Source organism: Mytilus trossulus, chromosome 1, assembly GCF_036588685.1.
Source record: "Mytilus trossulus isolate FHL-02 chromosome 1, PNRI_Mtr1.1.1.hap1, whole genome shotgun sequence".
In the NCBI taxonomy this organism is placed as follows: domain Eukaryota; kingdom Metazoa; phylum Mollusca; class Bivalvia; order Mytilida; family Mytilidae; genus Mytilus; species Mytilus trossulus.
The window spans coordinates 20045130-20072123 of NC_086373.1; the positions used below are offsets into that span (position 1 = coordinate 20045130).

Sequence of the window (26994 nt, forward strand, 5' to 3'; positions counted from 1 at the left end):
AAATATGGATTCCATGAAAATTGCTCCCATTGCTTGTGATGTCTTTAACAATAGTATTTTGCTATTAAAGCTTTTAAAGCTTACTGAGAATTAAAATAATAACAATTTTTAAAGAAGTATGTACATTTGTATGTATCCTTATAGCAACTGGTAATAAAGTGAATATATTTATACATTGAGGACCCCTTATCCGCAAGCAAAGTTCTGTAGGGTATAATGTTTTCAACCTGACTGTCAGTCAATCTTGTTCTTTTTATCGCAACAAGATGTTATCAGTCTTTGAACAAAGGAATCTGTTTAGATTTTGTTTGGTCAGTGACAATGTGGAGCTGAGGTTTTTTAATTGAAAATGAAAATTATGATTATAAAAATGTTTAATGTTCAACATTTCAGTGTAGATTCAGATCCATTGAAGGTAGTACTGGTAGATAATAATGAAAAAGAAGAAATCTGCATCAATGTCGACCTTATAAAACAGGGCTTCGCTGAGCTTGATGTTAAAGAAGATCTCAAAACAGGTAAATCCATTGGATACCAATTATTTTGGATTTGTTTATTTTCATGAATACCATACCTGTCAACCTGTGACTATGAAAATGCATTGACCTGCATTGAAGAATCAAATCTCAGGTCATAATGCGTATGAACTTTTTCGAGCTGAATTTCAGTATTTATGGTACATTTTCTTATAATGTATATATCAAAGATACCAAAACATCAATGCATGTTCACTTAGTTAAGTCATTTTAAATTCTATTAATTATTATTTCATTGCACTTATAAGGATTTTTATAAATTTGTTTAACAGTCTTATGTTGTTTACTTATTGTCAATACAAGAATTTATTTTTCAAATGTAATATTTTAAAAATGTTAGAGATACTGGCTATGTAGCCTTTAAACAATGTTAAACATACATCACTCAATTTCATAGAAAATTAGACTATAATAAAATAAAGTAACACAGTTAAAGGAAGTATAAATGTAAAAAATAATTTTCAATTTTTAAGAAAATATTGTATAAAGGTATAAAAATAATGAAGTTATTTTTCAATATGTATTTGAATTTTATATTTATATTTATTTTTATCTTTTTCACACATAAAACGTAAATATAAGGAATAATTTTGAATGGTGGCAAATAAGGGGAAGTAACTGTCTAGTTGAAATATGTTTGTAAACGAATACTGAATAGTGCAATTTTACGACCTAAAGCTAAGGTAATTGGTGTTAATTAACAGTGTGTTTGACACCAAAGCTGTCAAGTGAAGCCATGCACTTAATGGGTCACTTAATTTGACAGTTTAAATAGCTAGATGATCTTCCTGTTCATGGAAAAATTACGAATTTGCCGGTATTTCAAAGAAATATTACTTATGAAATCAATCTCAAGGCTAAGAAATACGGGTGAAATCGGGACATTTTCAGAATTCCTGGGTTATTTCAATGACCCGGCGGGTGCCCCGGGTGATTTCTCAGAATTGTGAAAATCTCGGGTCACACCCGCAGAATACGGGTCAGTTGACAGGTATGGAATACCAATATTGTGGATTGAAATTTTTTTTATGGATATTTGATTGTGTGTGATTTTGTTAAGTCAACTAAATACAACCTGTTGGAAAACTTGCAATTCTTTATATATTTTCATTTGTGGTTCACCTCTTCCAACTAATTTCAAGAAAATTGGATTCAGCATAACAATGAATCCACAGTAGTAATCTTTGAAAGGTCAAACACAAAAATGTCCAACAATTCCAAAGAGAAAACCAAGGGCCTGATGTTTATCTGACATTTGTCTAATGCTTCAAGTCTTTTGAACTAGACAAATAGTCAAAAAAGTAAGACTGCCACTGGGAAATGAGAGTATGTTTGAAAAAGGCAAACATTTTGCCTTGCAACATGCCGACAGCTGATTGCAGAAAAAGGTTGTTACAATGGACCTTTAACATCTAGCATGTTTAGTTATTGTTGGACTTTACTTGCACTAGATGTATTATCCCTGGTAGTGGCGTAGTATTCATAAACATTGACATTGGAACCAATTTCTCTACCACAGGGTACTCTTTGGAATATAATTTAAAATGATTATAAATCTCCTTGACACTTGTGACATATGACTTTCACCTCATATTCATGTTTGAATTGTTGGTCTAACAATTTAGATATAATATATGTCATGTATGTGATCTCTCTATGCCTTGTTGAAGGATCTCAATAAATGCGTTGTGTTTTCTGTATACTTTTAATTGTTGTGAAAGCTTATGCATATTATAAAAGTCGTATAGTATATATATAGCGTTATGGTTACAACATTACCATAGTGTAATGTTTGTACTTGGCATATTTTCTGACACCCCTGAAATTATATGCATTAGATTGAAAGCCTTTTGTATGTGAAATCATTACATTTACATGAAAGTGTGCATCTGCAAGGTTTGCCTCAACTTTGACCTTTGTTGTAAGAGTTCAATGCCCTTCAAAATATTTCAGATATTGCAGCATGCGAGACATCTTAATTAGTGTGTCAGGTTTTGTTTAAATCAGTTGTTGAATATCTTACAGAAATTGATGCTTTGGAAAAGTTTGGTGCATGGGATCCCATGATGGAAGACTTTCTGTCAGCAAGAAACTCCTACAAAGTAGATGTAGATGATGCTGGAGTGGCCACTGTTGGCTATAGTAAGTATTGGTGTGACTTTTAAAAAAACCATTAACATGATCAATGACAAGTAGACAATGCCATTGTTGGCCGCAGTAAGTATTGGTGTAAAATCTACAAAATAAATATAGATGATGCTTTGGTACCCACTGTTGGCTATAGAATATAACTTAACTTTTTTCTTCAGAGGCCAAATGGTCCCCCAAAATTTATTTCCAGGGACCCGATTGTTTTTGTCTTGCATGCCACGAAAGTCTCATTATGTCATAGTATGCAAGACATAGGGATTATTATACACTGAGGAGTTGTATTTTATATTTCAGACGATTTTACTTTAATTGCAGATAGACTGGTAAGAACGTGCAAATATATCAGGTTGATTTTCTTGGGGACTGTTTTATCTCTGACAGATAAAAACATAACAATTAAATCTAAAATGTTCTCTTTACCCATATAAGAAATTGGCCTTCCTGCTGCTGTCTTACCTTAGTTTTACTTTTCACCTCACATTTGTTTCAATTACTGATTATGCTGAGCACAGAAAGCAGTTAAAATTTTGGTCAAGGTAGTTTTTGATAAAGTTGAAGTTGAAGTCCAATCAACCTGAAAATTTGTACTTACTGTAGTACTCATGTTCCCTATAGGATTTTAATTTTTTTTAATTCAATTTAAAGTTTTGACCCCAATTTCACGGTCAACTGAACATAGAAAAGCATAGTGGTGCAAGTTGTCCATCTGGTGTATAATCATGAACACATTTTTGTTTATAGGTCAAAGAAAAAAACACCACATTTTATATCTCCTGCCAGTCCTGGACATATACAAATGAATGAATATTGGCACCCCTTTAATAACAATACTAGTTTTATCACAAGACAGCTATTTAGTTGGATACATCATCTGGCTAATCAATGCTACTTACAGATTTTAGGCTTTGGAATTTTTAAAACATTTTACATGGAAATTGATCAACCATAATATTTTCTTTAGAAAATCTTGTACATTTGTACTTAAATGAGATGAAACCTTTTCAGTTGCATGACTAAAGTCATTAAAACACTAACAGTATTAATTAGCTTCTAAGAAGATTCTTTTCTCTGCACTTAATCATTTTATCATGTCGCTGCATGTGTTTTATAGTAATTTTTCTGGAGTTGACCTTACTGACACAACAAAAGTCAACATTATATAATTAATATTTGATCTCTGTAAAGAAGATTGAATGTTAATTAGATGAAATAGGATTGGTAATTCTACGGTCACATTTTCATAGCATATATTGAAATTTAGTAAAAACTATATAAACAAAAGGAAAACATGGACCATATTATTATTGTATATGAGGGATACATGATTATGCTGATGTTAGTTATGTGGCATAAGTAAAAGGATATCTTGTCACAGTTTGATTTTAAAAATAAAATTATGGACTTGTGGATTTAATTTCAAAAGACTTAAAATCACATTAAATAGAATATCAGAACTTGTGAATGAAATTCAAATGACTTTTCTAATTATGCTAAATAGATCTTCATGGTGAGAGTTCGGTGAAAGATTCAAAGTATTTTACGAATATGTTTCCACAATCAGCTGTAAACACGACTATGAACTTGCCGGAAAGTTTGCCTAAGGATCCTGTGATTCCAACAGTCATCACCACATTGATAAATTGTGTAGGAGCACTTGCTTTACTAAGTAATTTGTTAGGATTATCAATTACAAAGTTTGTTTCTGGAAAGAGTAGTCCTGTATTGATACTGATGAGAAACCTGCTGGTTGTTGATATGATAATGACAATATATGGTATATTTAAATCATTTATTCTACAGAGGAAAGATAACTTGTATATTAACTGTTTCCTGCCTGAATGTTTGTTCATATCTGCTTCGTTAGGCTCCTTTTTCTTCCTTCTGTGGATGAATGCTGACCTATGTTGTAGACTGACCAAATCATGGACAAACGGAAGAAAATTACATAAAGCAAATGTGAATACAGCTATCATGTTATTTTGGAACTTTTCTTTAGTGTTAGGTTTTCTACCGATCATTGGTTGGAATGATTCCAATAAAGTGGACAAGTGTAATCCTATATCTTTTTACAATGATGTATATTTGTCTGTAATAGCCTCATTCTGGATGCTGGGAATCATCATTTCATTAATAAGCATGTTTATATCGTACAAATGTATGAGTCATTTTGACAATAGTGAGAAATTCCTTCATAAGAGTATTTTAACGGTCTCACGACATAAGAGAATGATTGTTTGTGTCCAGTTTGAACTAGGAACATTATGTTTATGCTTTACTTCAGAAATCATCATTGTTCATGTTATAGGTAATTTTACAAGAAATGGAAATACTGAATGGATAAACAAAATTGACTTGGTGCTGCTGTTTTGTGCCATTGCTTTTCAATCAAGGTCTTTGCTGAATGCAATTTTACATTTTGTAATGCTGTCACAGATGAAATACAAACCCAATGTCAGAAAAGAATGGACAAAACAAAAACTAGCCTTGAAGAAAACTTTCTCTATAGATTCAGCTGCTAGCAGTATCAGACAATTTAAAAACAGTCTTAGAAAGAGTCCAAGAATTTATGCAATTTATAACGCAGAAAATTTTGAGGATGTGCCCTATATTAGGAGACACGAACAGGATGAACGAAGTAGCATTACACCTTCTCACTTAACTTTTGATGAATTTTATTCAAGTATGACCAATCTGCAAGGAAATGTAACTTCATTATGAATAATAAAATGATTTTAAATTACTATTGTATTGACGTTAATTAATTAATGTTGTTTGGTGTAGTATTATAGGTTTAAAGTATGTAGATGTGATGATTAGTATGAAATATTTTACTAATTAAGCATAGCATGTTGTGTCTCTCCATTTCTGCACATCTTCTAAGAATACAATATCTGTAGATCTTTTTGTTTTGGAAACATTCATATTCACCTTTTAGTATGTATAATATTTTGCTGATAATTTAGTCTCTTCTGAAGCACTCTTCTGATGCATAGAATAAAAGATATTTACATAGACTCTTTTTTACCTAATACAACTACCAGCTGGATAATTCTTTATCTTGAAAAGATGGGCATTATGTTTTCTGGTCTGTGAATCCATTTTTTCCTCTGTCTGTCCCGGTTCAGGTGAACATTTTTGGTCAAGGTAGTTTCTGCTGAAGTTGAAGTTCAATCAACTTGAAACTAAGTACACATGTTCCCTGTGATAAGACCTTTCTAATTGTAATGCCAAATTAGAGCTTCAAACCCTATTTCACAGTCCAATGAACATAGCGAATGATAGTGTTAATGGGGCATCTGTGTACTATTGCCACATTCTTGTTTAAGTTTAGAGTTGATCTCTGTCTGCCAGAAATTATTGTCTAAAAAGAGTGTATTATAAAGCCTTATCACTTGTATCAATTTTGTTCTATTTCATTCAATATATTTCAATAAATTGAAATTATATCATATGGATAGAATTGACTTGATTTTCTATGGTTTGACTGTTATCTGATGAAAATAAATGGCTTGCAAATACTGTGGTATTAGACATTAACAGCTCAAAGGGAGATAACTGAAATTAAGTCACATGAAAAAGTCAGATCCATGATGTTTGTTTTAACTATTGATATTCATCATTTAGGAAAATCTATGGTTTTAAAATAATGAAATGCATGCCAACTTGAAAGATCAATTTTATAACATGATAGTTTTAGTCCTACTCTAATTATATGATGTATGTATGCTTAATGAAGTCAAGTTATCAAGATATTAGCTTGGGGATCAACATTTCAGTTTTTGTGGACACAATGTTTCTTTATCAAACTTGACTTTATGATGGACCCATGAGGTGAGGATGACTCCTATTTATTTTTGGAACATTAAGTCAAAGGTCACAGATGCTATTGATAGATTAAAAATTGGACAAAATTTGTTGATGCAAATTTCTTCCCAACTTATACCAAAACTTGGTTTTGATAATGTTTAGTACGTAGGATCAAGAAAACCAATATTTGATTTATGGTTCAAAGGTGAAAGGTTTAATGATATAAGTCACAGCAGCTTTTGATAGATTAAAATTTCAGAAAAAAATAATAATTATGATTTCTTGATGTTATGTGCCCAACTCAAACTTGGTTTATAGATGCCTCATTGGAAGATGTTTTATGATTTTGGGGGCAAAGGTCAAAATTTGATTTCAGATATTATCTTATGAACACTATGTTTAACATTTAAGAAACATTGTTATAACATCCACTTTTAAATCCCCTGATGAGTTGTAATGTGTAAGCACATCGTTTCAGATCTCTCAGACACATTATTATTAACTTTTTGTCTGTATTTACATGGAATTTTTGAATACCATTTGGAGCAAGACATGATATTGGTTACTGTCCCACTGACTCTTGATAGATTTTCTCTCAGGAACGACAAAAAATTAGCATCTTTAAGATATGGGAGTAAGCATCACATTAGCATTCTATACTGTAAGTGCATTTTCTGATTCATCAATCATCAACGTCTGAATGCTTATACAAATATATAAATTTATCTCTCAGTTTTTCAGGAACTTCAAATGAAGGCTATTCTTAATTTGGAATCAACTTTCACGTGTGCCTTCATAACATGTGATTTTTTTCACATTCATCACCCATCATCTTCCTGTTTACTGAATACTCATACCAGTGGTATCATAATTGAGCAATATGTCACAGTTCAATTTGTATACCAGCTGTTTGGAAGACAGGGTATCTAATTTGGGATTGTATTTACAGCAATAAATTACTATGTAGAACTTGAAAATTGAATGCATAAACCTTAGATGACTTTGAACTGTTTCTTTGCTGTTTTATGTAAACAAAACACAGAAGTCTTGACCTTATGACCATTTTAGAAACTCTTTTGTTATAGGTCAACTATATTTGTTGTAGATAATCGTTGTATACAAAGGAGTAGGTCCAGTAAGACCCCTTTTTGGCCCCAAAATATAGCAGTTTTGAAAAGTTGTTAAAAATGTAAACTTTTAGTTATTTATTGTACAGTTAAAGAATGCTTCTGCTACATAAATATGGGCTGTTTTTGACAATACAATGCACATATATCAGGTACTAGCACCATTAAGTCATGCTAAATTACTGAAATCTTCACAATTCTAGCATTTTAGTTAAATTTTAGACGGTTTTCGTGTGAAATGAAAGTGGCAGCATTCGTGTTCATCCTTAATATTAAAATGTAAGCTGTATTTGATAATAATACATACCATATATTAAGATTGAGGATGAACACGGATGCGGCCACTTCCATTTTTGACGAAAACCATCTGAAAAGTGACATTTTCGGCATATTTGGTAGATTTTTCATAATTGAGCTTGAATCGGGTCGTTTTTAAAGACAAAATCAGTTAAAATCTTTCACATTAACTAATTGATTCAAATGAAATAGACACTCTAGTGTTTAAAAGTGGTCAAAATCTTTCGTCAGATGAACCTGAAATTTGAGGCCAAAATCGGTCCTAACCGTACCTGCTCCTTTGTCTGAGAATGTTAAATTAGATATTTAGGGATGATTGAACATTTTAAATTTTCTGTTGTGTGTAGCAGACTATGACCTTCAGGACTTTCAACTTAAAAATTAGTTATCAACAAAGCAGGTGAGAAATTTCAGCTAATCAATATTTGGCAATTCATTTCAATTGAGATTACTAAATGCCTAATTTATAACAGAACAATTTACGAAAAACAAATATGACAGACATAAATCAAAGACAACAACTGAACTACAAGCTTTTGACTTAGGTCAGGCACATAAAGAATGGGGAGGGTCAAACATGTTTGTAAGCATTCTGCACACCCCTTTTCGGACTAGGGTGTTACATGACAGCTTAAGATCAAACTAAGTATACTATAACCATGTTAAATTCATTCATATAAAAAAACATTCTATAACAAACAAAAAATTAAGACATAATTTTCAAGCATATAAAGAACTTTTTTCTGTCTTAAGGTGATAGACCTAGGTTAGGGGAAATAACTCTTAAAATCATCAGTACGTTTGTGTCAGCCATTTTCATAAATAGGTTCTAAGCTTCTAGGATACATAGATTATTTTCAGTCTGTTTCAGGTAGATGCTTAAAATACATTAATAAAACTTGACTATTACAAACGCATCACTGAATTAAAGAGTTATCTCCCTGGACCAAGGTCTACCCCCTTAAATGAGACTAGTTAGGAAATAAATCAGACATAGATTATATGATACATTTGGTGTGTGCTAACTGATGTATATTGTTTATTTCAGGAGCTCAGGATGAGTCTAGGATCTGTAAATACTACAACATTGGTGATTGTTGGAGAGGAGATAGGTGTCCTTACAGACATGTCGAAGTTACATCAGGTAATTATTTGTTCACCCAGAAATGTTTGGAAAAGCACTGTTAAATAAGTTGAAGATAATTAGTGACAACATAGAAGTTACATAATTGATTTTAGTATGACTTATACCCTAGGTCCTTCTTTTTGTTTTAATGGCAGTTTCTTTTGTCTTTACACAGCAGCTTAGAACCATTATTAGAGTTTTATATATTTGTGCAGACAGTGGTGGATTTAAGGTAGGAAAAAGAGGGGGAGAATCTAGGGTAAATGGGCCTCCACTTTTGTGGAACGATTATGGTTGGTTATATAAGGAATCACTGAAGTGTGATAGGAGAAGGCCCCTGCCTAGGCAGTCATTGGGCCTCACTTATTAAAATTTCTAAATCTGCCAGATTTTTTTAAAATAACCGTATACATACAATATGTACCATATGAGATTTGCGGACACTATCCCCTTATTCATTTTTTATTGACCGAATCTTTTGCATAGTTATGCAAATTGAAACGAGATTAGTTTATTTAAAGAAGATGGATCTTTAATAATTTTTTATATGAAGTTGTATTAGCATTGGCATATTTCTCTACCAGTTAGATATTTTTGATAGTTTGAATGTCAATTTTATTTTGAACATTTGAATTTCACTATCAAAATAGCATACTGTACAGGTGAAACATCTCTCTGTGTCATCAACTTATTTAGAGAAAATTGCATTTTGAGTTCATCCTTATTTGAACTATTACATCTGATAGTTTGAGTCAGAAAGAAAAAAATATTAAGATAGGCTTGATGGAACCAAGGCTTATGCAAATTGTTTTTCAGATGGTGTCACATTAGATCAAGAACTGGTATATGGAGCTGTGGATGAGTATTATATGGAGAAGATTCTGCCAGAGCCAGGAACATGGGTAGCTGTAGAGGTCACCACTGTACTGAACCCTGGTCATTTCTATGTCTCGCTACCATTTGGAAAGTCTGCTATTGACAACTTGAAAGAAAAAGAGGGTAAGAATAAAATAGCTATTTAGATATACTTCCCATCACATAGTAGTTCATTTCTGTTGTTTATTGGTCCAACTACTTTTAGTAGTAACATTTAATTCTAAAGAAAATCAACCTATATTTTACACAGTGTCATATATGAAAATCAACCTATATTTTACACAGTGTCATATATGAAAGTCAACCTATATTTTACACAGTGTCATATATGAAAATCAACCTATATTTTACACAGTGTCATATTTGAAAATCAACCTATATTTTACACAGTCACAGTGTCATATATGAAAATCAACCTATATTTTACACAGTGTCATATATGAAAATCAACCTATATTTTACACTGTCATATATGAAAATCTTCCTATATTTTACACAGTGTCATATATGAAAATCAACCTATATTTTACACAGTGTCATATATGAAAATCAACCTATATTTTACACAGTGTCATATATGAAAATCAACCTATATTTTACACAGTGTCATATATATGAAAATCAACCTATATTTTACACAGTGTCATATATGAAAATCTTCCTATATTTTACACAGTGTCATATATGAAAATCAACCTATATTTTACACAGTGTCATATATGAAAATCAACCTATATTTTACACAGTGTCATATATGAAAATCAACCTATATTTTACACAGTGTCATATATATGAAAATCAACCTATATTTTACACAGTGTCATATATGAAAATCTTCCTATATTTTACACAGTGTCATATATGAAAATCAACCTATATTTTACACAGTGTCATATATGAAAATCTTCCAATAACTTTGAAAGCAATGATTTTAGTTTTGATGTGAATGATTGGAAACATCTATGGTTTTCAATTGATGCACAAGTTTAATATATCATAAATAATTAAAATTTGGTCAAATGGGAATCATCTCTTGTTTTAATTGATGCCTTTAAAGTGCTGGATATGTACCATACATAGTTGGGATTTGAACAGATGGGGCACATTTTCTATTTATAATTGATGCTTAAGTGCAATAAGCCTTTGATAATTTAAGATTTGATCATATGGGAAAATAGCTATGGTTTAAAATTGATGCTTAGGTATACATTGAAGACCTGTTGGTGACCTTCTGCTGTTGTCTGCTATATGGTCGGGTTGTTGTCTCTTTGACACATTCCCCATTTCCATTCTCAATTTTATACACCATATACATTTAAAGTCTGATCAAACAGGAAAACATCTATAGTTTATAATTGATGCTCTTGAATAAATTTTGTATTTGTGCCATACGCACGTTTTGTCTACAAAAGTCTCATCAGTGATGCTCAAATCAAAAAAAGTTCAAAATACCAAATAAAATACAAAGTTGAGGACCAGAAATTCGTTAAATTTGTCCAAATACAGCTGAGGTAATCTACTACTATGGTAGAAAAAAAAAATCTAAGTTTTATAAACAGTTATAGCAGAATGCAGGATGGCAATCAAATGTTGTCCGTGCATTAACTCATGAACCGCACAACCAAAGCTTTTAAAATTTTGATATGTTATTACTGACAACTAAATAAAGGTCAAGTTCAATAATGGCGATTATGACTTTTACCGTTCAGGAGTTATGGTTCTTGAAAGATTGAAAAATGGAGTTTCCAGTCGTGTCCGTGCATTAACGCATGAACTGTTCTACCAAAGCGTCCCAAATTTTAATATGTTGTTACTGATGACAAAATGGAGGTCAAGTTTAATAATGACCAATTTGAGTTTAACCGTTCAGGAGTTATGGTTCTTGAAAGATTGAAAAATGGAGTTCGGGCGGGCGGCGGCAATCAAATGTTGTCCGTGCATTTTCTCATGAACCATTCAACCAAAGCTTTTGAAATTTTTATATGTTGTTACTGATGACAAAATAGAGGTCAAGTTCAATAATGACGATTTTTGACTTTTACTGTTCAGGAGTTATGGTTCTTGAAAGATCGTAAAATGGCGTTTCCATTCACGTTGTTGCGTTTACTCATGAACCATTCAATCTAAGCTTTTCAAATTTTAATATGTTTGATACTGATGACAAAATAGAGGTCAAATTTGATATTGACGATTTTCACTTTCACCATTCATCAGTAATGGTTCTTGTGATATTGCCAGGACACAAATAAATGTTAATAAAACCGGTTTTCTGTCGTTGTGACAGCCTCTTGTTTGACTATATGTTGTTATTATTAATAAAATTTCATTGATATAAATATTTTTATTTATTATAGAAATAGACAAAAAGGATGATTGGCAAATGAATTTTGATCAGCTGATATCTGAGATGCAGTGAGTATTATGCTGATGCAACCCTCTTTATATTTGTTTTAGTTATCTACATGTGTATCCTGAAGCTTACTCATGCCATCACCATAACAAAACCCCTGTACACTGATCTTTTTGTATTTCTGTCAACTGAAGTTTAAAAATAATCCAAAGAAAGAAGCATTTTTATGCCCCTGCTTAGAAAATGCTTAGCAGAAGGGACATTAAGTTTAACCCTTGTCCATCCTTACGTATGTGCCAAAATTGTTTTTAGTTCTTTAATTTAAGTTTGCCTTAACCAAATGTTATGAAACTTATACACAATGCTTTTTACCACAAAACTCGTTTAAATTTGATGGCATCACTTTTTCTGTTTTTATATGGTTATGCCCCTTTACAAATTTACAAATTGCCAAATAGTTCGTTTCCATTCTCTAACTGTAGTCTGCATCTACTAAATGTTATGGAACTTAAACGAAGTGATAAATATCAACAAATTCAGATCAATCTGAATTTTGGAGGTGTCACTTTTACCGTTTAAGAGTTATTCTGCTTTACAAATTGAAAAATTTCAAGATTTTTTGTTTCCATTCCCTTACTTCTACACAATACTTATTACCACAAAAACGAGATCAAGTGTAAATTGTTAAAATGTAAAGTCTCAGTAAAACCAGATGTGGACAGAAAATGTCACTTCACTAGGTAGACAGTTAATGAGTTATGTGTTATAATGATGACCACTTTAGGCTAGAGTTTCAGACAAACAGGTTCACCACTTGTTTGAATGAGTTTCAATACCATTCTGAATAACACACCATATAGTTATCACCCTCCCTCCCAGGACACTATATCATGTCTCCAAGACAACAAAACCAATCCCCACCCAGAGAAGATGAAACCTTAATCACACTCCTATACACTACATGTATAACAGAAAAGCAGTGGCATATCTATGAGAGTGGTTTTATCTGGTCAGGCCATTATCTTAAAATATTTTCTTATGTGTTATAATGATGACCATTTAAGGCTAGAGATTCAGACAAACAGGTTCACCACTTGTTTGAATGAGTTTCAATACCATTCTGAATAACACACCATATATTTATCACCCTCCCTCCCAGGACACTATATTATGTCTCCGAGACAACAAAACCAATCCCCACCCAGAGAAGATGAAACCTTAAACACACTCCTATACGCCATATGTATAACAGAAAAGCAGTAGCCATATCTATGAGAGTGGTTTTATCTGGTCAGGCCATTATCTTGAAATGTTTTCTTATGTGTTATAATGATGACCATTTTAGGCTAGAGTTTCAGACAAACAGGTTCACCACTTGTTTGAATGAGTTTCAATACCATTCTGAATAACACACCATATAGTTATCACCCTCCCTTCCAGGACATTTTATTATGACTCTGAGACAACAAAACCAATCCCCACCCAGGGAAGATGAAACCTTAATCACACTCCTATACGACACATGTATAACAGAAAAACCTCAATAGCCATATCTAAAAGTTGTTTTATTAGGTGAGGCCATTATCTTAAAATGTTTTCTTATGTGTTATAATGATGACCACTTTAGGCTAGAGTTTCAGACAAACAGGTTCACCACTTGTTTGAATGAGTTTCAATACCATTCTGAATAACACACCATATAGTTATCACCCTCCCTCCCAGGACACTATATTATGACTCCGAGACAACAAAACCAATCCCCACCCAGAGAAGATGAAACCCTAATCACACTCCTATACGACACATGTATAACAGAAAAACCTCAATAGCCATATCTAAAAGTAGTTTTATCTGGTCAGGCTATTATCTTAAAATGGTTTCTTATGTGTTATAATGATGACCACTTTAGGCTAGAGTTTCAGACAAACAGGTTCACCACTTGTTTGAATGAGGTTTAATACCATTCTGAATAACACACCATATAGTTATCACCCTCCCTCCCAGGACATTTTATTATGACCCCCGAGAAACCAAACTTAAATCCTGACATGAAGACAATGAAACCTAAATCACACTCCTATATGCCACATTGTATAACAGAAAACCTCAATAGCCATATCTAAAAGTGGTTTTATCTGGTCAGGCCATTATCTTGAAATGTTTTCTTATGTGTTATAATAATGACCATTATAGGCTAGAGTTTCAAACAAACAGGTTCACCACTTGTTTGAATGAGTTTCAATACCATTCTTAATAACACACCGTATAGTTATCACCCTCCCTCCCAGGACACTATATGACGATTCCCAGACAACAAAACCAATCCCCACCCAAAGAAGATGAAACCTTAAACACACTCCTATACACCATATGTATAACAGAAAAGCAGTAGCCATATCTATGAGAGTGGTTTTATCTGGTCAGGCCATTATCTTGAAATGTTTTCTTATGTGTTATGATGATGACCATTTTAGGCTAGAGTTTCAGACAAACAGGTTCACCACTTGTTTGAATGAGTTTCAATACCATTCTGAATAACACACCATATATTTATCACCCTCCCTCCCAGGACACTATATTATGTCTCCGAGACAACAAAACCAATCCCCACCCAGAGAAGATGAAACCTTAAACACACTCCTATACGCCATATGTATAACAGAAAAGCAGTAGCCATATCTATGAGAGTGGTTTTATCTGGTCAGGCCATTATCTTGAAATGTTTTCTTATGTGTTATAATGATGACCATTTTAGGCTAGAGTTTCAGACAAACAGGTTCACCACTTGTTTGAATGAGTTTCAATACCATTCTGAATAACACACCATATAGTTATCACCCTCCCTCCCAGGACACTATATTATGACTCCGAGACAACAAAACCAATCCCCACCCAGAGAAGATGAAACCCTAATCACACTCCTATACGCCACATGTATAACAGAAAAACCTCAATAGCCATATCTAAAAGTAGTTTTATCTGGTCAGGCTATTATCTTAAAATGGTTTCTTATGTGTTATAATGATGACCATTTTAGGCTAGAGTTTCAGACAAACAGGTTCACCACTTGTTTGAATGAGTTTCAATACCATTCTGAATAACACACCATATAGTTATCACCCTCCCTCCCAGGACATTTTATTATGACCCCCGAGAAACCAAACTTAAATCCTGACATGAAGATAATGAAACCTAAATCACACTCCTATATGCCACATTGTATAACAGAAAACCTCAATAGCCATATCTAAAAGTGGTTTTATCTGGTCAGGCCATTATCTTGAAATGTTTTCTTATGTGTTATAATAATGACCATTATAGGCTAGAGTTTCAGACAAACAGGTTCACCACTTGTTTGAATGAGTTTCAATACCATTCTAAATAACACACCGTATAGTTATCACCCTCCCTCCCAGGACACTATATGACGATTCCCAGACAACAAAACCAATCCCCACCCAAAGAAGATGAAACCTTAAACACACTCCTATACACCATATGTATAACAGAAAAGCAGTAGCCATATCTATGAGAGTGGTTTTATCTGGTCAGGCCATTATCTAGAAATGTTTTCTTATGTGTTATGATGATGACCATTTTAGGCTAGAGTTTCAGACAAACAGGTTCACCACTTGTTTGAATGAGTTTCAATACCATTCTGAATAACACACCATATATTTATCACCCTCCCTCCCAGGACACTATATTATGTCTCCGAGACAACAAAACCAATCCCCACCCAGAGAAGATGAAACCTTAAACACACTCCTATACGCCATATGTATAACAGAAAAGCAGTAGCCATATCTATGAGAGTGGTTTTATCTGGTCAGGCCATTATCTTGAAATGTTTTCTTATGTGTTATAATGATGACCATTTTAGGCTAGAGTTTCAGACAAACAGGTTCACCACTTGTTTGAATGAGTTTCAATACCATTCTGAATAACACACCATATAGTTATCACCCTCCCTCCCAGGACACTATATTATGACTCCGAGACAACAAAACCAATCCCCACCCAGAGAAGATGAAACCCTAATCACACTCCTATACGCCACATGTATAACAGAAAAACCTCAATAGCCATATCTAAAAGTAGTTTTATCTGGTCAGGCTATTATCTTAAAATGGTTTCTTATGTGTTATAATGATGACCATTTTAGGCTAGAGTTTCAGACAAACAGGTTCACCACTTGTTTGAATGAGTTTCAATACCATTCTGAATAACACACCATATAGTTATCACCCTCCCTCCCAGGACATTTTATTATGACCCCCGAGAAACCAAACTTAAATCCTGACATGAAGATAATGAAACCTAAATCACACTCCTATATGCCACATTGTATAACAGAAAACCTCAATAGCCATATCTAAAAGTGGTTTTATCTGGTCAGGCCATTATCTTGAAATGTTTTCTTATGTGTTATAATAATGACCATTATAGGCTAGAGTTTCAGACAAACAGGTTCACCACTTGTTTGAATGAGTTTCAATACCATTCTAAATAACACACCGTATAGTTATCACCCTCCCTCCCAGGACACTATATGACGATTCCCAGACAACAAAACCAATCCCCACCCAAAGAAGATGAAACCTTAAACACACTCCTATACACCATATGTATAACAGAAAAGCAGTAGCCATATCTATGAGAGTGGTTTTATCTGGTCAGGCCATTATCTTGAAATGTTTTCTTATGTGTTATGATGATGACCATTTTAGGCTAGAGTTTCAGACAAACAGGTTCACCACTTGTTTGAATGAGTTTCAATACCATTCTGAATAACACACCATATATTTATCACCCTCCCTCCCAGGACACTATATTATGTCTCCGAGACAACAAAACCAATCCCCACCCAGAGAAGATGAAACCTTAAACACACTCCTATACGCCATATGTATAACAGAAAAGCAGTAGCCATATCTATGAGAGTGGTTTTATCTGGTCAGGCCATTATCTTGAAATGTTTTCTTATGTGTTATGATGATGACCATTTTAGGCTAGAGTTTCAGACAAACAGGTTCACCACTTGTTTGAATGAGTTTCAATACCATTCTGAATAACACACCATATAGTTATCACCCTCCCTCCCAGGACACTATATTATGACTCCGAGACAACAAAACCAATCCCCACCCAGAGAAGATGAAACCCTAATCACACTCCTATACGCCACATGTATAACAGAAAAACCTCAATAGCCATATCTAAAAGTAGTTTTATCTGGTCAGGCTATTATCTTAAAATGGTTTCTTATGTGTTATAATGATGACCATTTTAGGCTAGAGTTTCAGACAAACAGGTTCACCACTTGTTTGAATGAGTTTCAATACCATTCTGAATAACACACCATATAGTTATCACCCTCCCTCCCAGGACATTTTATTATGACCCCCGAGAAACCAAACTTAAATCCTGACATGAAGATAATGAAACCTAAATCACACTCCTATATGCCACATTGTATAACAGAAAACCTCAATAGCCATATCTAAAAGTGGTTTTATCTGGTCAGGCCATTATCTTGAAATGTTTTCTTATGTGTTATAATAATGACCATTATAGGCTAGAGTTTCAGACAAACAGGTTCACCACTTGTTTGAATGAGTTTCAATACCATTCTAAATAACACACCGTATAGTTATCACCCTCCCTCCCAGGACACTATATGACGATTCCCAGACAACAAAACCAATCCCCACCCAAAGAAGATGAAACCTTAAACACACTCCTATACACCATATGTATAACAGAAAAGCAGTAGCCATATCTATGAGAGTGGTTTTATCTGGTCAGGCCATTATCTTGAAATGTTTTCTTATGTGTTATGATGATGACCATTTTAGGCTAGAGTTTCAGACAAACAGGTTCACCACTTGTTTGAATGAGTTTCAATACCATTCTGAATAACACACCATATATTTATCACCCTCCCTCCCAGGACACTATATTATGTCTCCGAGACAACAAAACCAATCCCCACCCAGAGAAGATGAAACCTTAAACACACTCCTATACGCCATATGTATAACAGAAAAGCAGTAGCCATATCTATGAGAGTGGTTTTATCTGGTCAGGCCATTATCTTGAAATGTTTTCTTATGTGTTATAATGATGACCATTTTAGGCTAGAGTTTCAGACAAACAGGTTCACCACTTGTTTGAATGAGTTTCAATACCATTCTGAATAACACACCATATATTTATCACCCTCCCTTCCAGGACTTTTATTATGACACCCGAGAAACCAAACTTAAATCCTGACATGGAGTCAATGAAACCTAAGGTAGCAATAAACAGTTGGGAAAAAAATATTAAAATTTGTCCTCATAAATTTTACCATCCCCTTTTCATTGCTTTCTTGCAATACTAAGCTTACTGTTTGTGTCATATATGTGCATATGTATGTAATCAGAATCTTCCATAGATTTTATATCCAGTATATAAAATGGTAAAATATAATATCTTTGGGGTGTATCCATGGCAACAATCTGCACTTATTTGCTATAAAATATTGCAAAAAGGGGGGAAAAGATGTCACATATTTCCCCAAAATTTGGCTAAAAGTAGAATTTCAATCGCTTGAAGTAATACCTTTTCTGAAACTGTGTACATGTATCATTCAGTAGATCCAATGAAAATCATATGTCTTTCGTCTCATTTTTTTGTAAAATTGCGTCAAAAACTTTGTGTAGAAAAAAAGTGTTTGTAAACATTACATTAATTTCTGGACCGATGGCCGGTCAAGCTATGAAAATACGGATTGTCAAACAGAAAATAGCCCATAAAACATGTTAAAAACAATCTTGATGCTCTTATAAACCATCTTTGAAGGCTAAATTAGTACTCAGCTGTCTAAAAATGAATTTTATTACACACTAACTTTCCTGTTTGAAAAATCCAAAGGGGCCAAAATGCGAAACTAAACTCCTAACTGTGTATTGCTACCTTAATAGTAAATATTTTTTTCGAATTCTCCCTTTTTACTAATTTTCTGTGTTCTGCTAGCTTAAACGAGTAAAATGGCCTTTTATTTTTGAAAATTGGTTGAGTAATGAATATTTTATGAAGGTTAGCAGTTGACACTGAAACGCGACAAAAATTGATTTAAAGAAAAATGCCAAGTCAAAGTGTAAAATCTTGTTTCTACCTCAATTTTTGGCCAAATCTTTAAAACTATACCTTTTTTGTCAGTTTTTTTAGTTGAAAATCTTAATAAGATATCTGATGATGCAAAATTGTACAAAATTTAGCAATTTCAAGCATGAAAATGTTAATCTTTATGTTTATTGCATACCTAAGTTTTGATTAAAAAACTTGGTAGTAGGGAATTAATTTCCTACATCTGATTCAACTACATTGTATACATTTAATTAATATATGCCAAAATGTAACATGAAATCTTGATAAAAATAATAATTTGATCTATTCGCAAGAAAAAAACAAACGCGTTCAATTCTTAGGCTACCACATGCACCCCAATCCTTCAGAAGCAATGGTTAAGCCGTTAGAGTACATATATAAGCCTTGTGTCAAAATGTCTAATTATGGTTGCTAAGGACTGTTAATAATGAAATTGACATGTATTGTCATTCTTAAAGACTTAATTCCCTCAGAAGTTGATTTAGAATCTAAATATCAATAGATTTGTGGCATGAAAAGTCTTAAATTATACAATTCTGAAGTATGCCATAAGGTAGCAATAAACAGTTGGGAAAAAATATTAAAATTTGTCCTCATAAATTTTACCATCCCCTTTTCATTGCTTTCTTGCAATACTAAGCTTACTGTTTATGTCATATATGTGCATATGTATGTAATCAGAATCTTCCATAGATTTTATATCCAGTATATAAAATGGTAAAATATAATATCTTTGGGGTGTATCCATGGCAACAATCTGCACTTATTTGCTATACAATATTGCAAAAAGGGGGGAAAAGATGTCACATATTTCCCCAAAATTTGGCTAAAAGTAGAATTTCAATCGCTTGAAGTAATACCTTTTCTGAAACTGTGTACATGTATCATTCAGTAGATCCAATGAAAATCATATGTCTTTCGTCTCATTTTTTTGTAAAATTGCGTCAAAAACTTCGTGTAGAAAAAAAGTGTTTGTAAACATAACATTAATTTTTTGACCGATGGCCGGTCAAGCTATGAAAATACGGATTGTCAAACAGAAAATAGCCCATAAAACATGTTAAAAACAATCTTGATGCTCTTATAAACCATCTTTGAAGGCTAAATTAGTACTCAGCTGTCTAAAAATGAATTTTATTACACACTAACTTTCCTGTTTGAAAAATCCAAAGGGGCCAAAATGCGAAACTAAACTCCTAACTGTGTATTGCTACCTAAATCACACTCCTATATGCCACATGTACATGATGTATAACAGAAAAACCTCAATAGCCATATCTAAAAGTGTTTTTATCTGGTCAGGCCATTAGGCCGAGAAAAAAAAGACCCGTGTTTCCGGTAACCCGACCGACCCTGTTTTTTAGCCCTGACCCTAACTTTTATATAGGATCTTCAAAAAAAAAAATTAAAAAAATTATCAACCGACCCTGTTTTTGACACAGGCTTCTGATAAATGACATAATATTTTTTTCTCTCTTGCTTCCTCTTGCATTGAAAGCCAGTAAAACATTTTATTAATGTCAAAAGGTATTCCAAATAGGTTAAAATCCAAGAAATTTGCACAGCAGGTGCTTCAAAACATTGCAAATGGCACACTTCTGGTTTTTGAAACTAATTATGGATCCAGACTTGGAAAAAACATGATAATTTTCCGGATTTTATTTACGATGTAAAAAAAAAAAGAATTCCGACCTACCTACCCTATTTTTCAAAATGATGTTACCGGAAACACATATCTTTTTTTTTTAGGCCTTATCTTGAAATGTTTTCTTATGTGTTATAATGATGACCATTTTAGGCTGGAGTTTCAGACAAACAGGTTCACCACTTGTTTGAATGAGTTTCAATACCATTCTGAATAACACACCATATAGTTATCACCCTCCCTCCCAGGACACTATATTATGACTCCGAAACAACAAAACCAATCCCCATCCAGAGAAGATGAAACCTTAATCACACTCATATACGCCATATGTATAACAGAAAAGCAGTAGCCATATCTATGAGAGTTGTCTTTTCTAGGTAGGCCATTATCTGGAAATGCTTTCTTATGTGTTATAATGATGACCATTTTAGGCTAGAGTTTCAGACAAGCAGGTTCACCACTTGTTTGATTGTGGTTTTATACCAATCTGAATAACATGCCAGATTATGAATTGTAATGCTAAAGTCAAATAACTTAACCAGAGAATTCTTCAAGATTCAGATTTCGGTAAAAAAAATTCCGGGGAAGAACGATTGAAGTTTATAAAGATTTCACATAAGAGATATTATGACCATATCATTGTCACATAAGCAGGGAATCAAAGACAAGTTTGCTTTCTCAGCATAGATCATTTAGAAGAATGTAAATACACTTTTGATTGTGCCCATGAGGTAGTGGAGGAGGCATTTAGTTTAACCTTGTTTGTTTTGTAAACATTACAGAGGTCAAATTGTCATACAAATGGATCTAAAGAAGATACTACTAGAGTTATTACTCTTTGACTAGGTTTGAACGGTTTAAATTTAAACACTAGATTTATTTTACACATACTTTTTATTTTTGTATGTCAGTAAAAACAATTAGCCATGGGCAGTATATTGGAACCAAAAAAAAAATAATTATTTATCCTTATTTATGGAATTCAACTAAACAGGTACTGATAGATACAAGTATATATTTACTTTGATAAAATGAATACTGTGCAGTTTAGATTGGAATCAACATGTGTTTACATTTCTTAGGGAGGAGTATAGTAAAGGAAGCCATAATGAAGACACAACAGTGGACAAAGCCCCAGGAGAAATAATAGCTGCCAAATTTACATCTGATGGGAAATGGTACAGAGCACGTGTTCTCATTGTTGAGGAGAACAGGCTGAGAGTAAGTTTGAAATACAAGCCTAGGATAGAAATGAGAAATAGTTCTCCCGAAATTGATTTCCATTCTCTAATTTTAGTTTGCTTCCACCAAATGCTATGAATCTCAAACACAATGCTAATTACCACAAATCGCAAAACAAATTTGAATTTTGGTGGCATCTCTTTAATTGTTATTAATTTATACCCCTTTATCATGTTATATTCAAGTGTGGGCATCATCTATCAGACACATTCCTCATTTTTAATGTCCCATTTATTGGCATTATATTTTCTGGTCTGTTCTTTTGTCCATCCTTCTGTCCTTCTTCAGGTTAATGTTTTTGGTCAAGAAGTGTATGAGGAAATTGAAGTCCAATCAACTTGAAACTTATTACACACGTCCCTGTGATATGATCTTTCTAATTTTACTGCCAAATTAGAGTTTTGACTCCAATTTCAAGGTCCACTGATCATAGAAAATGACAGCGCGATTGGGGCATCAGTGTACTATGGACACATTCTTTTGTTTATACTGTTTGTGAACAATTCTAAGCAGATTCAATTGTCAGTGATGTTTTGAATAGCTTTTTAAAAGTATTAAAATGTCAGTGTTGGTAAGAATGAAATAATTGTTCTATAAACATTTAGCATTCTGTACAATTCATAAGTCTGTAAAGCTGACTTATAATATATTTTTTACAATATTCAACAAATTTGTGATCAATTACTAATTCAATAAAATAACCAATGATATTGTAGACAATATATGACTACAAAGGAGATTGACCTAGTATATATGGATAATTACAATTGATAGAATGACATATTTTATTATGCTGCCTTCTTAATTGGATTTTTTTAACCTTTCATATTTTTCATAGAAATATTAAACAATTCAATTCTATTAGAAGCTGTTCTATATCTAAAGCTGGAAAAGCATTCTAAATAACTCTGAAAGATGAACAAGTTTATATGTTGATTAAAACACTATATCATACCTGTCACTTTCATGCCATGTTTTATACAATCTCAGCATACTTAATCTATTTATCTCCTAAGTCATCATTTCCATTAATGATTTTTTTATGTTGCACTTATTATTTTTTAAATAGGTTTAAATTTAAATATAGCCAGGAAGAATGACCTTAGATATTTGAAATGTGTGTTAATCATCTCTAGACAATTGTTGCCGCACCATTGGACATGAATTTTTGACCTTAATTATTTGATAATTATATTACATGAATAATATATAATGGCAAATCTCAATTGTCAATTTTCAGGTATTTTTTGTTGACTTTGGAAACCGTGAATGGTTACGTTACAACTGTGTTAGATCAATATTACCAGATTTTCTCCATTTACCATTCCAAGCTGTAGAATGTTTCCTTATGCACATAGAACCTCTTGGTGCAAAATACACCACAGAATCCAAGTAAGTTTAATTATTCCTCTTTTTTGTTTTCACTGAAACACCTGTTACTGATATAAGGATTAAACTAAATTATTTATGTGATTTAATACTGGCCATATAACAATCTCCTTACAACCCTGTAATTTTTAAGCCTGCTTAGACTGGCTTTATGCAACCTTTCTGGATTATTAGATTTGGTCAAATACTGAATGTATGGTTGTCATTAAACCAGAGCTGTTGAATGGCTTGCCTTTTATAACATCCAAAAAGTATAAAACAATAGTTTTCATCCTCTAAAACTATCTTTTTACAAATAATTTGTCAACAAATAGAGGCAAGAAAAAAGAACAATATAAACAACATCTAACAAGAACTACTCTGAACTCTTCATATGGTACTTTTTACAGGTATAGATTTAAAGAATTGGTTGACAATAAAGTTCTTGTGGCTTTTGTGAAGACAAGGTAAGCATTTGAAATACTAGTGTTAACTTTTTTTTCTTCACCAAAAACAAAATGTATATTACAGGCTATCACTTGGCTTTTCTCTTTCACAATAAATGTTCTACTCTTGACTGTCATCTAGACCACTCAGCCAGATGGCTTCTTGAATTGTTAGGGATGATGATATCCAAACTGCATTGATATAAAAATTTGCATGATGTAAAATGTATATTGAATAAAGTGTTTCCAGATGTTTATAGAATAACTAATGGTTGAATACAAAAAGAGAAAAATATCCAACAAGTGACTGAACAACACATTAATTCACTAATTCGCGTAGCGCATGAGTTAATTATCAATGTTGTCAGTCACGAGTTGAATATTTTCAATATTTGAATTCTTTAGTTAGTTATTCTTTTTATTACATTGGCAAATAGCTTTTTAAAAAGAAATTAATGTAAAACATGTTAGGAACTGTATTTATTTACTACACATTCACAATTTTTTTTGATCCACTGTTATCAACGTCTTGTCAACGCCTATTGTTGTATGACTTCAGACAGTGAAATAACCACATTAATTTCACATAATTTTTTTATGAAATTACAAGTTTCTATTTAACTGGGAAATCAATGTAATTCATTGCAACCAATGTAGTTATCAAATTATTTTTTTACTTTTATTCCTAAAAGTGCTTTTATAGTGGTTTGGACTTTAAAATCAATGATCTCCTATTACAAATATTAATGTTGAAAAATATTTGTTGATAACAGATGAGATATAGAGGTTCATAACTCAATTTCTTCCAAAAAATTCTAAAAGAAAAAAAGCAGTCTGAATTTTGAAAAGGATTACGAGTAATTTCACATAAGAAGGATATGTCATTGATATAAACTGTGATATGTATCTGTATATTGTAAAGTAAATATTTTTTTCAGGTCCTTTAATGGTAGTATATGGGTAGATTTGTATGATACCACAGGGGATGAAGACATTGACATTGCTAAAGTTTTACTTGCTGAAAAATTAGTCCAAGACACTGGATCAACAACGACAACAAGTAGTAAACAGAGTAACCACTCAAGTCAGACCTCGCTGATCTTAGTACCAGGATAAACTTAGCAAGGTTTACATAATCACTTGTTCCAGACCTTGCTGATTTTAGTACCAGGATGAACTTGGCCAGGATTACATTTCAGAGTTCTCAAATTTCTAACTAGTCATTATTACCTCTTTTATGTTATTTTACAATTAATTGTTTTTGCTCAATTTGCATAAGTATACACTATTTTGTTTCTATGGTTCTTCTATGACTTCTGGGAGCCTCTTGTTTTGTTGTTGCAGTTTAATTAAAAAAAAAATCTGTTTTTTTCTGTTTGTTGAAACATGGGAGTGATATTAACGAATTTTGTTTTGATTTATTGTATGTAAAACATTTTCATAATAGTTGTAAATGAAACATTTGAAAAAATACTATTTTATATTTTTACCACAAAGAGGTGTGTTTTTTGTAGATTTAATTGTTTTGATATAAGCATTTATTTTTGTTGTTTTTTATATTGTTTACTCTGCAGTCCATATGGTGCTATTTGTACTTTTCATAGTAGTGTTACAATTAAAACAGAGATATTATAAGAGATCACTTCAACAGAGGAAGGTTAACTATTTGTATTCTAAACATAAAAGTTTATGAATTGTTCAAACTAATGTTATCAAAGAACAAGTACTCTAAATCTTACTAGTAAAATTTTAGTATAGCCAAGTTATAAATTTATATAATTGTTCCAGACCATTTGAGTATTTGAACCATGCTCTATCAGTCCATACCATAAGGGTATACTCATTTAGACCACCATACACATATGGTAGACCATAGTAGTATACTCAAGACATTCTAGGACAAACTGGACCATATGGGTTAATTTTAGACAAACATTTATTTAGTTTTACAAATTAATATTATTACAATAAGATGTGTCAATTGAAATTAAATATTAATAAATTGTCTATCTGAATCCTGCTCATGTTTGTTTATGCATGTTCCGTTGCCAGCTAAAAGAAAGCTTGCTTGTTTTGCAGCAGCCGATGTAATGAAAATCCTCTTGTTTTCCAATGTGCATTTTCCAATTTTGAGTGACAAAAGTTCTATATCACCCTATATATTTGAGTTTAATATGCTATAATTACATGGCAGTAGTACAAACTTGCATCTTTACCAATTATATCAACCCTACATAATAATCAGGAACGATGCTATCAACAACTGGTATTCTTGCAGTGTCAAAGCAATCTATTTCATTTTTGCATTAGTTTTTGACATGTTTTCATAATATTTTAAACTGTAATTTCCACAGATTTTGATATAATTTCTGTTCAGTATATATATATAGGTTTTTGTAGTAAAAATTCTAAATATTCAAAAAACTTTTGTTCCAACATTATGTTTACTTCCGATAGCTTCAGTTTCAGTGAGCATAATTAAATTTCATGTATTATAAAACATGATAAATACAGGATGTTGATCTGTAATATACAATTGTATCTAATACACTTGTATCAAATACACTTGACCAACCAATACTCATTTGGTCTGGAACATCATAACATGTTTTTGGGGGGAAGCATGAATGGAATATTTTGCATAAATTTATTATTTATGAAGATTAATATGGCTTGCCTGTATCAATTTTTACTGGATGCCTGCTTAGAGCTAGCTGTTCTATTGGACTGATTTAAGATATATAGCTCCCTTGTTGTATATTTTGAAAGCTTCCGTTTTACAGTTGTCTTAATTTAAAATTTTGGAATTAAACATTTTGTTACATTATTTTCACAGAACTTTATTTTACACATGTCCCTTTGACG

At 32.4% G+C, this 26994-nt stretch overlaps 1 protein-coding gene across 2 annotated transcripts in view; it reads left to right on the forward strand.

Annotated features, from left to right (window-relative positions):
- Positions 1-25475, forward strand: part of LOC134718070 (tudor domain-containing 6-like) — a 45746-nt gene extending 20271 nt beyond the window's left edge. For both annotated transcript variants that reach the window (XM_063580571.1, XM_063580564.1), the window contains exons 12-20: positions 394-518; positions 2562-2678; positions 8967-9062; positions 9861-10043; positions 12275-12332; positions 22156-22294; positions 23556-23707; positions 24094-24150; positions 25068-25475. In XM_063580571.1, coding sequence (XP_063436641.1) covers positions 394-518; positions 2562-2678; positions 8967-9062; positions 9861-10043; positions 12275-12332; positions 22156-22294; positions 23556-23707; positions 24094-24150; positions 25068-25245 — 1105 coding nt within the window. In that variant the 3' untranslated portion in view covers positions 25246-25475. The remainder of the gene's footprint in view (positions 1-393; positions 519-2561; positions 2679-8966; positions 9063-9860; positions 10044-12274; positions 12333-22155; positions 22295-23555; positions 23708-24093; positions 24151-25067) is intronic.
- Positions 25476-26994: the final 1519 nt, after the last annotated feature.